Source organism: Primulina huaijiensis, chromosome 9, assembly GCF_012295235.1.
Source record: "Primulina huaijiensis isolate GDHJ02 chromosome 9, ASM1229523v2, whole genome shotgun sequence".
In the NCBI taxonomy this organism is placed as follows: Eukaryota; Viridiplantae; Streptophyta; class Magnoliopsida; order Lamiales; family Gesneriaceae; genus Primulina; species Primulina huaijiensis.
In genome coordinates, this window is record NC_133314.1 from 18284217 (window position 1) to 18299183 (window position 14967).

General features: G+C 35.0%; 3 protein-coding genes and 2 long non-coding RNA genes across 6 annotated transcripts; 2 read left to right on the forward strand and 3 right to left on the reverse strand.

Annotated features, from left to right (window-relative positions):
- The first annotated feature begins 2047 nt into the window (after positions 1-2047).
- Positions 2048-3875, forward strand: LOC140983801 (probable ribose-5-phosphate isomerase 3, chloroplastic). The gene is made up of 2 exons (XM_073450947.1): positions 2048-3031; positions 3646-3875. Exon 1 carries the CDS (start codon positions 2174-2176, stop codon positions 3011-3013), a length of 840 nt encoding a protein of 279 aa, XP_073307048.1. The 5' UTR covers positions 2048-2173; the 3' UTR covers positions 3014-3031; positions 3646-3875.
- Positions 3876-5207: 1332 nt separating this feature from the next.
- On the reverse strand, positions 5208-6143 carry LOC140984310 (uncharacterized). The gene is made up of 3 exons (XR_012176594.1): positions 6018-6143; positions 5799-5891; positions 5208-5401 (listed from the first exon to the last, which is right to left on the reverse strand). It is a non-coding gene; the product is annotated as an uncharacterized lncRNA (long non-coding RNA).
- Positions 6144-6206: 63 nt separating this feature from the next.
- Positions 6207-7252, reverse strand: LOC140984350 (uncharacterized). The gene is made up of 3 exons (XR_012176597.1): positions 7144-7252; positions 6729-6890; positions 6207-6274 (listed from the first exon to the last, which is right to left on the reverse strand). It is a non-coding gene; the product is annotated as an uncharacterized lncRNA (long non-coding RNA).
- A 2353-nt stretch (positions 7253-9605) lies between these two features.
- LOC140983937 (protein IQ-DOMAIN 19-like) lies at positions 9606-10743 on the forward strand. The gene is made up of 3 exons (XM_073451090.1): positions 9606-9842; positions 9922-10146; positions 10276-10743. Exons 1-3 carry the CDS (start codon positions 9606-9608, stop codon positions 10741-10743), a joined length of 930 nt encoding a protein of 309 aa, XP_073307191.1.
- A 516-nt stretch (positions 10744-11259) lies between these two features.
- Positions 11260-13849, reverse strand: LOC140985318 (signal recognition particle 43 kDa protein, chloroplastic-like). 2 transcript variants are annotated; one of them, XM_073453141.1, is made up of 2 exons: positions 12626-13843; positions 11260-11603 (listed from the first exon to the last, which is right to left on the reverse strand). In XM_073453141.1, exons 1-2 carry the CDS (start codon positions 13721-13723, stop codon positions 11583-11585), a joined length of 1119 nt encoding a protein of 372 aa, XP_073309242.1. In that variant the 5' UTR covers positions 13724-13843; the 3' UTR covers positions 11260-11582. The 2 variants fall into 2 exon arrangements, with proteins under 2 accessions (XP_073309242.1, XP_073309241.1); XM_073453140.1 differs by having other exon boundaries at positions 11561-12175; positions 12626-13849.
- Between the last annotated feature and the right edge of the window lie 1118 nt (positions 13850-14967).

The following is a 14967-nucleotide window of genomic DNA, read 5'->3' on the forward strand; positions in this document are numbered from 1 at the left end:
CGGGTCCAACTCGATCTGACCCGAATCCGAAAACTTCAAACCTAAACCTGATTTTTTCGGGTTAATTGAATCGTGTCGGATTGATAGGTCTTGTATGATTTTTACATCCCTACGATTTTGTACACCATCGGAATAGTATAGCTGTCATACCAGAGGCACCATTTGTAATTTAATATCTTGTAAATATAACCATTTTTTAAAAACAGATAAAATATATTTTTGAGTGATGCTAAGGTATGTACTTAAGTATATGTACATCAACTCTTACACTCTCATCTGTAAGTTAAATTATCTTGTTAAATAAAACAATTAAATGTCAATTTTCTTAGTCATTGTGTAGCGAAAAAACACACTCGCATATTGAAAACAAATTTGTTGATGCATTTAATGATGTGAACATGGTGACTAAGTCATACATATAGATTTTTAATGCACATATTGATGATCTCAAAGAAAACGAATAATATAGGGGCGCATCAGCGCATGTTGAGATATCTAGTTCATTGATTGATAACTCCGAAAAGGTTTACGATCAAATCCCCAAAGAGGTTCAAGTACTTGACGATGAAGATATCTCAATAACTTACGTCAAAAGGAGGAAAATTTTAAATCGAGTAGAAATTATTGTCAACAATAAATTTTTATATATAATGGCATTTGATGAAACTGATGATCTAGATACTAAAATATATTAATAAAAGTCGCAATAGACATGATTGGCCAAGTTGGAAAGAAGCAAGACAAGAAGATTTAAATTCACTAGCAAAACATGAGGTTTTGGCAATAGTGGCCCAAACACCAAAATGAGAAATCAATGTGGATTGCAAATGGTCTTTGTACGAAAACGAAATAAGAAAAATATAGTGAATGAATAAAAAGATCGATTGGTAGTATCTCAAATACCCAGTATTAATTATGAAGATGCATACTCTCTCGTGATGGTTTCAATTACGTTATGGTATCTTATTAGCATGACCGTATAAGAAAGACTTGTATGAAAACTTGATAATGATATTTACATCAAAATTTCTGAAGGATTTAAGATATCAGAAGCATCTAGTTCAAATTTTAAAAATGTTTGCTCCATTAAACTAAAAACATGCATCTCTTGTCTGGATTAAATCAATTTGTACTCATGTGGTACAAGCGATTTATTTTACTCTAATGCTTGTGATTTTCAATTGATCGTTATCTAGATGTTGGTTACATATCTGATCAACAAAAAAAAATTTGAAACTGATTACTTATTTATTTATGGTGGAACAAATTAAATCATGAATATCTACAAAGGTAATGTCACATATATTGCTCTAAAAGATGGATACATCAAAAGCGGTATGACGAAACATATGTCCCCAAAGTTTTTCTTCACTCATGATTTGCATGAGAAATGTGATATTGATGTTCAATAAATTAACTCAATTGATAATATGGCCGATCTTTTGGCAAAATCATTGCCACATCAACTTTTGAGAAATTTGCATACAAGATCGAAGTGCGGCGGCTTGGAGATTTGCAGTGATACTTGCAATAGGAGGAGTAAATCTAAATTGTATTATTCTTCCCTTGTTCATGATTTTTCCCATGTGGTTTTTCATGAAAAAGTTTTTAACAATGCACTTAAGAAACAACTAGGGATGTCGTACTCTTTCTTCTTCTCTAGGTCTTTTTTTATCAAATTGAGTTTTTCTTCATAAGGTTATAACGAGATGCATCTGTTGAAAGAAATCCAAGAAAAAATGTTGCAATATTATGGATGTTAAGATAATCAAATATTTGGATGATCGAAGAAAATCGTAAACATGTCTTTGAGATATGATAACGAGTCATGATTATATCAATTTTTTGTAATATCATAGTTATCGTATTTGAGAACTTATTGTACTTATAAATCTCACTCATATGATCCTTTGATATATTAAATTTATTGTATTATTCTTTAGTTAGTTTTTAGTTTATTTTATAATAAATTTATATTTATTTTGTTTGAAGTATATAATATTTTATTGGGAAAATAGCGTAGATACAAAAATAAAAATGTTTGGATAAATTTAATTTTAATGTAAGAACTCCCCACCCCCAATTGCTCGGCCACCACCAAGAGGCAGATCAGATTCAGTTGTGCTCGTTATATATCTGATCAGATATTATTTCCGCCACCCATTCTCCTACAATGGCCGCCGCCACCGTCGCCGCCGCCTTTCCTCCCTCCGTCACTTCAACATCCTCCCTTCAACGTGCCACCTCCCGCTTCAACCTACGTACCACCCCGTCCAAGTTCTCAATCAAGTGCCTCTCCGCCCCAATTCTCACTCAAGACGACCTTAAAAAACTAGCCGCCGATAAAGCCATTGACTATGTGAAAAGCGGCATGGTACTCGGCCTCGGCACTGGGTCAACCGCCGCCTTCGTGGTCGACAAGCTTGGAGCTTTGCTCAAATCCGGCGAACTCACGGATATCGTCGGTGTGCCTACATCCAAGAGAACCCAAGAACAAGCCGCTTCACTAGGAATCCCACTTTCCACTCTCGACGCGCATCCGCACCTGGACCTCGCCATTGACGGAGCGGACGAGGTTGACCCAAATCTCGACCTTGTGAAGGGCCGAGGTGGAGCCCTTTTGCGTGAAAAAATGGTTGAAGCCGCTTCGGATAAATTCGTTGTAGTAGTGGATGACTCTAAATTGGTATTTGGGCTCGGCGGATCGGGTCTCGCAATGCCTGTAGAGGTTGTTCAGTTCTGCTGGAACTACAATTTGGTGAGACTACAGGAAATGTTTAAGGGAGAAGGGTGTGACGCGAAGCTCAGATTGGATGGAAATGGGAAGCCATATGTTACTGACAATTCAAACTATATTGTGGATTTGTATTTCAAGACTCCGATTAAGGATTCGGGTGCGGCGGGGAAGGAGATTGCGGCACTTGAAGGAGTGGTGGAGCATGGCTTGTTCTTAGATATGACAACTGCTGTGATCATTGCAGGTGGGGAAGGAGTGAGTATCAAAACCAAGTGAAGATAATTTTGATATGCGGTAAGAAGAAATTGTGAAGATTTTTTTGGGAATTTATTTGTATCTTTAATCTACATTGTCTCGATACAATTATCGTATCTGCAAATTTTGTTGTAACTCAGGTTGAATAAGCTGATGAAAATGAAAAAGATTATCTTGTTGATCAGTTGAAAGAATATGCTTCGGATCCTCTGTTTTCTTTGATTGTTTTCGGATGCAATTTGTTCAGATTAACTGATGAGTATTTTCAAGAACATGGTTTCATTGACTTGTATTCTTGTGTGGCACACATCATTATCCTTCTTAGTGTGTCAAGCATGTTCTGGTGAAAGGAACTTTGCTTGAGCCGTGGATATGTTTTAGTGAGTGAATTATGATATATCCATGCGGTAGAAGGAGGCAAGTCCGAGACTGCAGGTAAGTGATAGCCTGATAGGCGTCCACCAAGTCTGTGGATCCATTGCTGGGTGCCAATGGTACAGGGACTTGCGTTGGGTTACGCTCTAAACTATGCGATGCACGAATTCCATATTTATCTTTGATTTACGAAAATAATGACCCAGAAGTGGCTTCTGTGTATGTAGTACTTTGTTAGGTTTAGCACTAAAATCTCTGTGTTCTAATATTTTTAAAAGGTTTACACATGGTGAAAATCCACTATACGAGTAAGAGGCCTCTTGACTCAGAAGAGAAGGTAAATCGAGAGATGTGCACGAGTAGGCAGAGATCCGAGAGAAAAGATAGCAAACACAGACCCCAGAGCATACTTCATCCACACGAAATCTATCATGCGATGTTGAGTAATAACAAGTCACGCCACTCCAATCTTTACCAACTCGCCTATGTCCTCGGAGGTCTATGTGGTTCTAATATTGATATATTTCGATATCACTCTCTCATACAAGCGACCCATTAGATATTATATGCCTCTGTGAAAGTTGACAAGTTTGTGAGGAACTCTGATTGCCTGAAAATTGTGGCATAATCGGGTAAAACCATCGATAGCATTCCAAATTTTGAGCTGCAGGAAGTCGTATAGTCGATTGAGTGTCATATATCTTCCACATGTTCAAAAAATGGACGGCATATCATGTGTATGGATCACCTACTAAAGTATCATAACTCAATGTGATCAATAGCAGATTTAGGATTATTAATTTATCCAGAATCTCGAACTATGAAATCTACCAAAGTGATATTTTTTTATAAATTGAGTTTGGTCGAAGACTTGTTTCATAAAATTGATTCATGAGACGATGTCACAAGAGTTTTTGTGTATTTTAGTTTAGCAAAGCTACCAAATTCGCATTATTTTGTTAATTTATTGTTTGAAATAATAATAATTTATCCCCGCATGTCTTGACAGATTGATCATTCAATTATTCATCCTATTAGGACATCCACAATGGTGGGTGTTATAACACTTACCAACTCATCGAAAATAGTAGAATCTACTGTCACATACTTATCATAACAACATATCTCTTTCACCCACATTCTTTTTAAAATTAAAACCCATTATTTATGGGTCCCACAGTCCACTCAATCATATTAAATTTTTTTCACATTTAATAAAAATGTTTTACAATATTTAAATCATTTTCTAGATATTCCAACGACTATTTTGCAACGACTAGTTTCCAACGGCTAGTTTTTAACGGCTATTTTACAATGCCAATTTGGCAAAGATGATAATAATTGAAAATCACTCATTATTGTGGATTTTGGGAAGATGAAAATTCTTTTCGGTTGTTTATAGAATTCAAGAAATTTGTAAAAAATATCTTATTATTTTCATCCATTTCGGATAGAAAATAACATTGTTGGAACTTAAAAAAATAGATTGGTAGAATGTTAGAAAGTAGAATTGGAGAGTGTAGTGACTTGGAATGAAAATATGTGTACACATTGGTCGGTATTTATAGAAAAGATTTCAAACTAGCCTTTAACTAGCCGTTAATTTTTTTTGGATTTTTTAAAATTTAATTCGAATTTAATTTTAAAAGTTAAAAAAATAATTAAAAAATCCATAAAAAACCGTTAGAAATTAAATATTAAAAAAAATTTTAAAAATATTAAAAAAAGATGAAATTTGAAAAAAAAAAAAAAAAAAAAAGAGGAGAGAGGGGCGTAATGCCCACTCACAATGAAGAGGATAATACCCATTTAACACCTCAACGTGGATGTTCTTATACAATCAAAACCTCGTCACTATAAATTTTACAATCGGTCTGAACATTATTATACACGAAAATTCTTTTTATTTAAATTTATTTCACATGCTGAAAAAATAAAGAATAATGTAAAAATATAAAATAAAATTATCCCTAGTACTTGTAGGTATAATCAAGGTAGCAACCCAGCTTAATATCCCCATCGAAAGAGCTGTTGCTGCACATATGATATTAAAGCAAATCAATTAAAAGTTTACCAATAATATATGATATTACTATTCAGATATACACATGATAAAAACAAGTAATAATTGAAAAATAATAAATTAATTCTAAGAAAATAATGATTATTGAAATTTATGGGTCTAATTTTTATTAATTTGAAAGTGACTCACAAAAAATGTCAAATATTCAAACCTAAAATATTCCGATCAATCAATAAATATTTATATAAATTAAATCAATGTTTCAAGAAAAATTTCTTATTTATGAGTATGCATTAAAATTTATATCTTGCTTTAAATGAAATTGTGATGATATTGTTCTTAGCTTATCCAATATGAATTTAATCTTGTGAAACTGTTCATATGATTAAAAAAAACACGAAAACCGACCTCCGCTATCATCGTTCGAGTTCGAAGATGGAACCGAAGTTGATTTCGACACACTTATTCCAAGTCTTTGACAGTCGTCGGCTTGTACAGCACCTAAATTCATTCGATCAAAATAAAGTACACGTTATACTTATTATATACATACATATATAGAGTTCGAAATATATATAAAATCGCGAGATGGCGAAAATATATAATGACGAATAAAATTAATCTTACAATCGGAGTAGCATGGAAATGCTGAGATATTCAGGAGATTTGAGTATCCAGGGTTGCATTGGCAAGTGTGTGTGCGCGTCGTGTTCTTCGTGCATGTCCCTTCCCCGCAATAGATCCAATAGCAAGCTGAAGCACGCAGATTTTTATAAATATTTACTTATTTAAAATCATATATCCAACAAACAAATTAAAANATGAGTTGTATGGAACTGCTGGAGCTGGCGGAGCTGCTGGCATACATGAATAATCAAGGGAGCCTGTGTGTATATATATCACATGCAAAAATTAAAACGGTGTGGCTAAAATTTCATAATATTATAAAGTTGGTCGCTAAATTTCAATAAAAAAAACATCTATCTCGAATATTATATATATGTAACGATCATGGGTCATTAAGCTGAATCAACATGAACTTTAACACATACTCATGCACTAGTACTATTGGTCATAGGTAATTAGGATGATTCAAAATAACGACCCACGACTAGTAGTGGTGTATGGGTATGGGCTGAAGCTCATGTTGGTTCAGCCTAATGGTCCATAATCGTTACATTACAGTTGGACAAAATGATACCAATATAATCAGAACTCTCCTAAATATTCGAAATTTAATAAAAGATGTATGATTGATTCATCGTGCATTTTGAGTTTGATTATAATATTAAAAAAAATTGTGTGTGTGTATATATATATATAGACGCATATACATACAATTTGGTATGATGCAAGGTAGGTAGAGTAGATCTTGTTCATCGGAATCATCAAGCTTCGTGCGCTTCCAGCCAGGCTCGCATTCGCACTTGAACCCAAATGGGTAACTCCGGTCTGACTCGCAGCTTCCCTTTCCACATTGGACTTCATCACATATATTATCTAAATTTCACAAAAATAAAAACCACAAACTCAGTACAAATGTATGCAAAAAATGTAAACATAAAACCAAATATAAATATAGATTCCATACATATTATTCATTATATGTGCATGCAAAACTAAATTCTAAACTCGGCTCGTATATATTAAATCTTCTCCGATTAAAGGATCCATGCACGAAAATTACACGACTCGAACCCGAAACATAAAATTCATAATCTTTTCTATTAAGGAAGTCGATAGAACTTCTTACCGTAGAAGGGATCAAGAATATCAGCCTCCGTAATTGATATTATGGGTAATAATAGTACCACCAAGATTGTTAGAAAACGAAGAGAATTGAAGAAACCCATTATTATTATTATTATTATTTTAAATTAATCTTAAAATATTATTATGTGTGCCCCTATATATATACATATATATATTAATATTAACTGGACATGACTTGTAAAATTTCTTTGTAGAAGATTCTGGGACCGTGCACGAATTTCAAATATAACAGCGGTATAAGTCTCTCCAAAGGTCAAGTTCATACAAAAATTTGTGATATTTTTATCAATTGATCTGCCAACTTTATTGAAACTAATTAGTTTCATAAATATATATAGATAATTAACGTTTAATTTGATTTATTGATTTTTGGTATTTGGTAGAGAAAAGGTCAGAGATTAGATTTTGAAAAAATGTGTGTAAATGTTGTACGTAGGCATTTGAAACATGCCATATTGTTTTAAAGGAAATAGAATGGGTCGTCTCTTCTCGTGGGTGGATTTGAAAATGATGTATGATTCCAGAAGGTCGTCGTGGAGTACCATTTGAGTAGGTCATACATGGAACAATCATAAGAATTAAACCCATGATTGTTATTATTAATACTCGAGAAAATTACAATTTTGGTCTTGTGTACTTGTTGTTTTGATATTTTGATCATCTATGTTGTAAAAGAATTTGTGAAGATTTAGTGTTATTTCCTGAACAATTTCGTCTTCACGTCAACATATATAATAGATTGCTCTTCCCAAGATATGATATTTATATTTAAGCAATAAGTGATGTTATCGTTTCAGTTATTCAAATATACATATATGTGTGATGTCCGAGGGTAACTAGGGTAGAGAGTGATTGTTGGTGCTAAGAAGTTACACGGACAAGGAACAGCTCCTGGAGTCCGGCATGCTTTTGGGCGAAAGAAAACATGAGTGAACCAATCTCACACCAGAATCAGATGTATTCCGATGTTGTGCATATATGAGACTGAATAGTTGAGTAAGACATAAAATATTTGATATATGTATTTTCTTTTCGAAAGTTTATCACATAATAATTCCAAATTTAGGTGTGTTTATCTTGGAGCAATTCCGTGTGAATGAAGACATAAGCATGTTGGAAAGACTCATGAAAAGCTGCTATGGGTGATTGTGACAGTTTTTGAACACAAATATCTTTATACATATACGTGTAAAGTGTGGATAGCAAGTAAATATGAACTGACATGAGTTTACCCTTATTTTAATGTTTATTATAATTTCAAAATGTTTTTTTTCTCTTAGGAAGTACAATGAAGACATTCGTCGAATCTGAAGCATCACAATATGAGTTTGAATTGTGAATTTAGATTGATGTATTTGTTTTCATTAAATAATAATTAATATTTGTGCACTTTTATATTATGTGATTATTTATTGTTTATGTTATTACTGACTTCAATTGAATGCACGTATCGATGAACGATCAACTAAGTTTGCAAGTTTTGATTGTTTACGTAACCATTGTTTTAGTTTCAACTGTTTGAAAAAATTGATTTTTATTTTCGAAAACAATGTTTTTGGAAATAGATTAGTTTGTTGAAATTTGTTAATGGATATAATATTATGTGATATATATATATACAAATTTCTTCGTTGAGCTTTAAGTTCATATACAAATTTCTTCGTTGAACTTAAATTAATTTTTCAACGAAGAAATTTGTATCTCGATAAATATATATATATCGACCAATTATATTTCTTTGTAGTTCATGTGAAAACGTCTCGCGGTCCAGAACAAGTAAAATATATATATATATATATATATATATATATATTTCAAATTTCAAAAATAATAAACAGGTAAACCAACCAATCAATTTTATATGTTTTATTTTTTGTTAATAAAAGAGTGGACATATTCACAAATTTCCTTTAGTTATTCCACATTCAGAATTCATTCCTCTTTCGTTATTTATAAATTAAATCTTTATTATTTTAAGGATATATATATTACCGACTCATTATTGAATTTAATATAATTGATAGATTATATTTTTTGCACATTTTGTAAATGTTTGTTCATATCAATTCTTGTTTTCGACGGCCTTACCCTTAGGCTTTGAACAGTATCCCCTCTTTAGAGAGTCTTCCAATCCTTTTCTTATCAAAGACTTACGGTTATCAAAGCCAAGACGAGAGAGATATTTTGACGAAGATTATTTTGCTAACTATTCCGGAAAAATAAAACCTTATCGGCTCAGCCAAGTAAACCAACCGAATGGGTGAAGTAGTATCAACAAACAACATAGAAGTGGCAAATGGCAGCTCAGAAGGGAGAGCCACTGCAGGCCTATATTTTAATAATTCTCTTTATTAATTAGTTAACATACATACATATAAGTTCTTTTTGAAAATCCCATCTCAGAACTAAATTCTTTGGTGTGTTGATTGGTATCATCTAAACATGGGCAAGGCAGGTAAATGGATCAGAAATTTGTTACTCGGGAAAGGAACACACGAGGCCATTGTAGGAGAAGGGCCTAAAGTAATACGGAGATGGAGCTTCAAAAGATCACACAAGACCATTAAATCCTTCGATTCCGCCGAACATGGACACAACCACAACTTTGTCATCGTACCTCTTCTTCCATCAACTAATGCAGCTGCTACCAAAATACAAGCCGCATATCGTTCTTACTTGGTACGCATATTCGTATTTACTCCGGAACTTCCTCTTTTTGTTGGTGAATAATGCGTTCAACTGGTCGAGATATGAACAGGCAAGGAGAGCATTGAGGGCTTTAAGAGGGCTAGTGAAATTGCAAGCCTTGGTGAAGGGTTACTTGGTTAGGAAACAGATGAATTATGTTCTAAGGTCTATGCATGCTGTGATGACGATTCAAGTTCGCGCCCGAATTCAAAGGGTTCAAAAAACAGACCAACCCAGAAAAATATCTTACAAACAAACATCAGCTTCTGATGCTCAGATAGCACAACCAACTAGAGTATGTCTTGTCTAGTTCTTTTATGGAAATTGCAACTGTGTTGGCAAATATTTATGTGCAGCCAATGATTAATTGGCGACAGAATATGACGACTTTTCCTATTACTCGTTCTAATCAACTTCATTACAGGAGAACAGGGTTGATCATATAACAAGGGAAGTACTTACTAGGAGGATAAGTGAGCGCATGGATCACAGACACACTCAAAGAGTGGAAGACTATGGTTGCAGCCGTCTCTCGGTCTCGCAACAAGAATACAAGCTTAATCCGTGCCCTAGTCTGTCAGCATTATCCTTCACAAATTCGAGTTCTTTGTCCTTTGATGGCAGACAAGAGACAATGGCACCTACAAATGCCAAACATTTCTCTATTTGGCATGAAAACAAACAATTTATTCCTAGACTCGTAAATTGCCCAGATCATGTCACATCTGACTCCAGCTTCCTACCAAATTACATGAGCAATACTAAATCTTCAAAAGCGAAAGCCAGATCGCACAGTGAACCTAAGCAACGACCTTTACCCGTCACCGATCAGAAAACAGACGATCATCATCAATGGACTGGAAAGGTGGCAAAAATCAGCGCCACTGGTTGATCAAGATTTACCGGTAAGGCAAATCCACTGATGACAAGACTAAATCATTAATCCCATTTGAGGCAAGTTCTTCTGGTATGATTGGAGACAGACACAAGAAGGGTGATTTCTCTCCCCTTTTAAATAAAAAATTAATAAATATATAGACTCACTCCTCAAATGAGTCATCCTCTCACACACCCTTTTATTCTACTCTCTCGATTTATTGGCTAAATACATTTCAAAGATGTTATTAAAAGGAAAAAAGAAGTAAACTCCTAATTTTGCTAATGTAATACACCAACCCATTTATGGTGAAGTAGACTTTAAATCCGAGGACATGCATGTATATACAATTCTACATACGTAGATACATAATTTACATCAATTAAAAATATAAAAATTTGATCAAGTATAAATTAATTTACGGTTACCCAACCATATTTCCGTATAATTATAATCAACCGCCTACACAATATAGAGTTGCTCAATGAAAAAATGATCACTTTACATTAAACAACATGCATGGAAACTGCAAGTAACTCAAGAGAACACTATGCATACAAAATAAAGCATTTGAATCAAATGCAGCACAGGCTTTGAACGAAACGGATTCCGATTATGATTACATAATTCAGCTAGGGATCTCAACAAATAAATCATACTTCACAGGAATCGCACCTCTAGCACCTAGTATATAGAAATAATTACTATTTTCAGGTTCACAGGCAGATATGGAAGTTGAGAAAGAAATTTACCACACAATTTTTTGTTCAGAAAAATTGCAGTGTATTCAAACTGCAATATATTCCGAACATACCAGTGAATAAGGTGCGTCGATCAGATTTTTTCCAAACAATTTAAGATGATGGCTCAGTAACCTGCAGGTACGAATGATAGAATAGAAGTTAGCTATTCATTTGAACTGAGTTGATTAAGCGGGTAAATTAGACATCCTCGAGAAATGAAAGGGCAACAGGAAGAAGTTACATGGTTTTAGCATGCACGCATTCACTAAATTATGATCTACGAGATTATGAAACTATTGTATATTGAAAGCAGAATCCATGCATTTTTCAGTTCAGAAAATATCACATTGCTCGTGCAATTCGATGTCAATCTTTGAGAATTTTGAATCATGTAAACCACAATAGGACAGTTGCAATTTTGTACTTTGGACTTCTTCGACTTTCAACCTCTGGAACATATTTATTTCCACATACAGCATAGATGGACAAACCACAAGATGCAACTAAGTAGTCAAACTCGGAATCTCTTTCCTTGAACAAAGGCTAATATCTCTCCACTTTGACGAAGTATCCCACAGGCCACAAGAGGCTCCCGGAACCAGAAGCAAGTAAATGTCCTTAAGGGAGAAGACAAGCTTGATCTCAGTGGCCAGATAGAGTAAGTGATACGTTGGCAGTTTTGCGTCAATTGGTCGCAATTTGCACTATGTGAGAAATCAGATTTAGTTAGTTCTCCCACCTTAGGACTGACTACAGAACGCTCATGACTCCAACATATTCGTCCATGTGGCATGAGCCCCAAATTCATAGCACGCTCCACAAATGTCCAGTTAATGTGATCGATCATCCATTAATGTATCCATTCATGCATCATTGACGTAACCAATAAAACTTTTAGTTTAAAAATTAATGAAACAAACACAATTGATCAGCCAAAGAAAAGAATGAAACAAGTTTCAGCATGAAATCTAATTATCTGAAACTAAAACATTGTCTAGCTAAAAATTTGATTTCAAGAATCAAAATTGAATTTTTTAATCCCGTCACAAATTTCTACTAAGATAATATTTGAACATAACACCAATATAGGAAATGAAAATCAGAATCAGTCATGCCACACACTAAAGGCAGTGCTAATCAACAATGGCACCTACTTTACTTGACTGGCCCTTCCCGAACTCCATGATCAAATCAGGATCAACATTCTCCTCAGGCTCCCAGGTGGGCTCCTCCATATCTGTCCATTTTACAAAATACTCTTTCTTCCCTTCTTCTCCTTCCCTCTCATCCAAAATGCTTTCCGCCACGGCGTATTCAAGCCCCGCCTCAAAATCTTTAAGCAAATCCTCCCCTATCATACCTTTCTTCACCCACTCATTCGCCTCTCCGTCTTTCCACATCACTAGATATTCCATATTCACGCCCTTCCCTCTTCTCTCTAATATCACCTCCACCTCCGAATACTCGTATATTGCATCCTCCAATATCTTTATCACATTTTCGAGCCCCAATCTCTTAGCAAACTGCACAGGATTTCCCTTTGGTGTCACCCTAAGAATACTCCTCGCCAACTCCAACGGAGTCTGCTTTCTATCATCTTCCGATTCCGGGTCCGCCCCAAAATCTAGCAATAATTTCGCCACCCCAGGCTTCACATAGCCGGCGGCCATGTGCAACGCCGTCAAGCCGCCGCTTTTATCCCTGTGGTTTATATTAGCTCCAGCCTTCGCCAGAAGTCTAACGCACTCTTCCGAGCCAAGCCCAGATACAAACAAAAGTGCAGTGCGACCATCTTGATCGACGGCATCAATGTCCCTTCCATCATCGGATGCAATCAACCGCTCCAGAGCTGCGGCGTCAGCCTTTTTGGCATCGGTCCACCAAGGAGAGTCGTACTCTGCAACCACGTCTTTTGCTATATAGTCGGAGGGAACCCAAGTTGGAGCATGGTCGTCTTTCCACTCAATCAAATACTCCATTCCGCGGCCATTTTGAAGCGCTCTGCTGCCGATTATCTTGCTCACCTCACCATAACTTTCGTCTTCATCGTATTCATCAAATTCTTCAACTGGAACAGCTGCTGATGCGCGGCTCTCTAGGGTGGCGAAAAGAGATAAATTGGAAGTCTTGGAGTGGTCAAGACTAGTTTTAACGGAAATTGAGAAGTGGGTTTGGGAGGGAAGAGGGAGAGGAGTGAGAGTGAGTGGAGGTGAAGAGGGTTTGAGACGGGAGAGAGATTGAAGAATGTTCATTGAAGATCGAGTGAGCAAATGTGAAGAGTTGCAGTGTTAAGTGCGGGAAGATACAAGCATACTGTACTGAGTACTGAGACCAACATAATGGGAAAAAGAGAGGGATTATGTTCGTGTTGGTGTTGCAGATAAGAAATCGCATCCACGGTTGAAGGTATTCGCCGTTCGGTCCTTATATTTATGGAAAATAGATTTCTCACGAACTTGTTCAATTTTTGTACTTGGTCTCCTAAACTTTCAAATTTTAGTTTTGATACATTAATTTTTAATTTTCGATTATTTTGATTTATTTGCTTATTTGACACCAGAAAATACGGATGTGACATCACAAATTACTGACACTACATCATAAATTGCTGATTTTTCAGATATCACATCATCAATTGGACAAACATAGTAAACAATTAATAGTTAGTATATCAAACCAAACTTTTGACAATTTAATATACCAAAACTCAAAATTATACAAATCAATGGACCAAAAAATCATATATGTGTGTGTGTAGCTTTGCTATGCTGCCAACCGACATACTAACTTTTGTGTTCATCAATAAAGTAACACTTGCCAAATGGATATACAATATTGATATGTTTCATCATATCCAATACATGAATATCACCTTATTGGAAGGCACAGAGGTGGACACGATTAGTTGACAGCATAACAAAAAATATATGTGTGTGTATATAATATATAATGGGAAATTAACATTTTAAAATGTATTTCAGGTTTTAAAATAATTTTATTTTGTGAATATGAAAAATGGAATATTATATTTTTTGTCATGCAATTTGCATGTTTTTCACTTTTTGTTTTGTTATTGATAATCGTAACCTCTATTTTATTTTTGTTTTTTTCAATTTTAATCATTTTTCATCGAAACACTAACTTGTCTGTTGGGTTAAGCGTGTATGAATGAGAATAGTGCTATGATGGGTGACATCTTAGGAAGTTCTTATGTGTCAAGATACTGACGTTACACCACTTGATCTGGTTGCCTAAGTGATCCATAAAAAAATGACGTCATATCTCAACGGGTAATATTGTCTCTGCTGAGGACATGGCCGACGGTAGAGAAAGGGTAAGACTGATCTCTAAAGGATATGAGACAGCACCACCAGATAGACACGCACCTCCCCAAACTCATAAGCCTAACAGCCCGAAGCACCCAAGTAGGTATACTCTACGCTACACAAGTATAAGGAAATAAAGTTGTACCTTGGCTAAAAGCTATAGCTTTTAG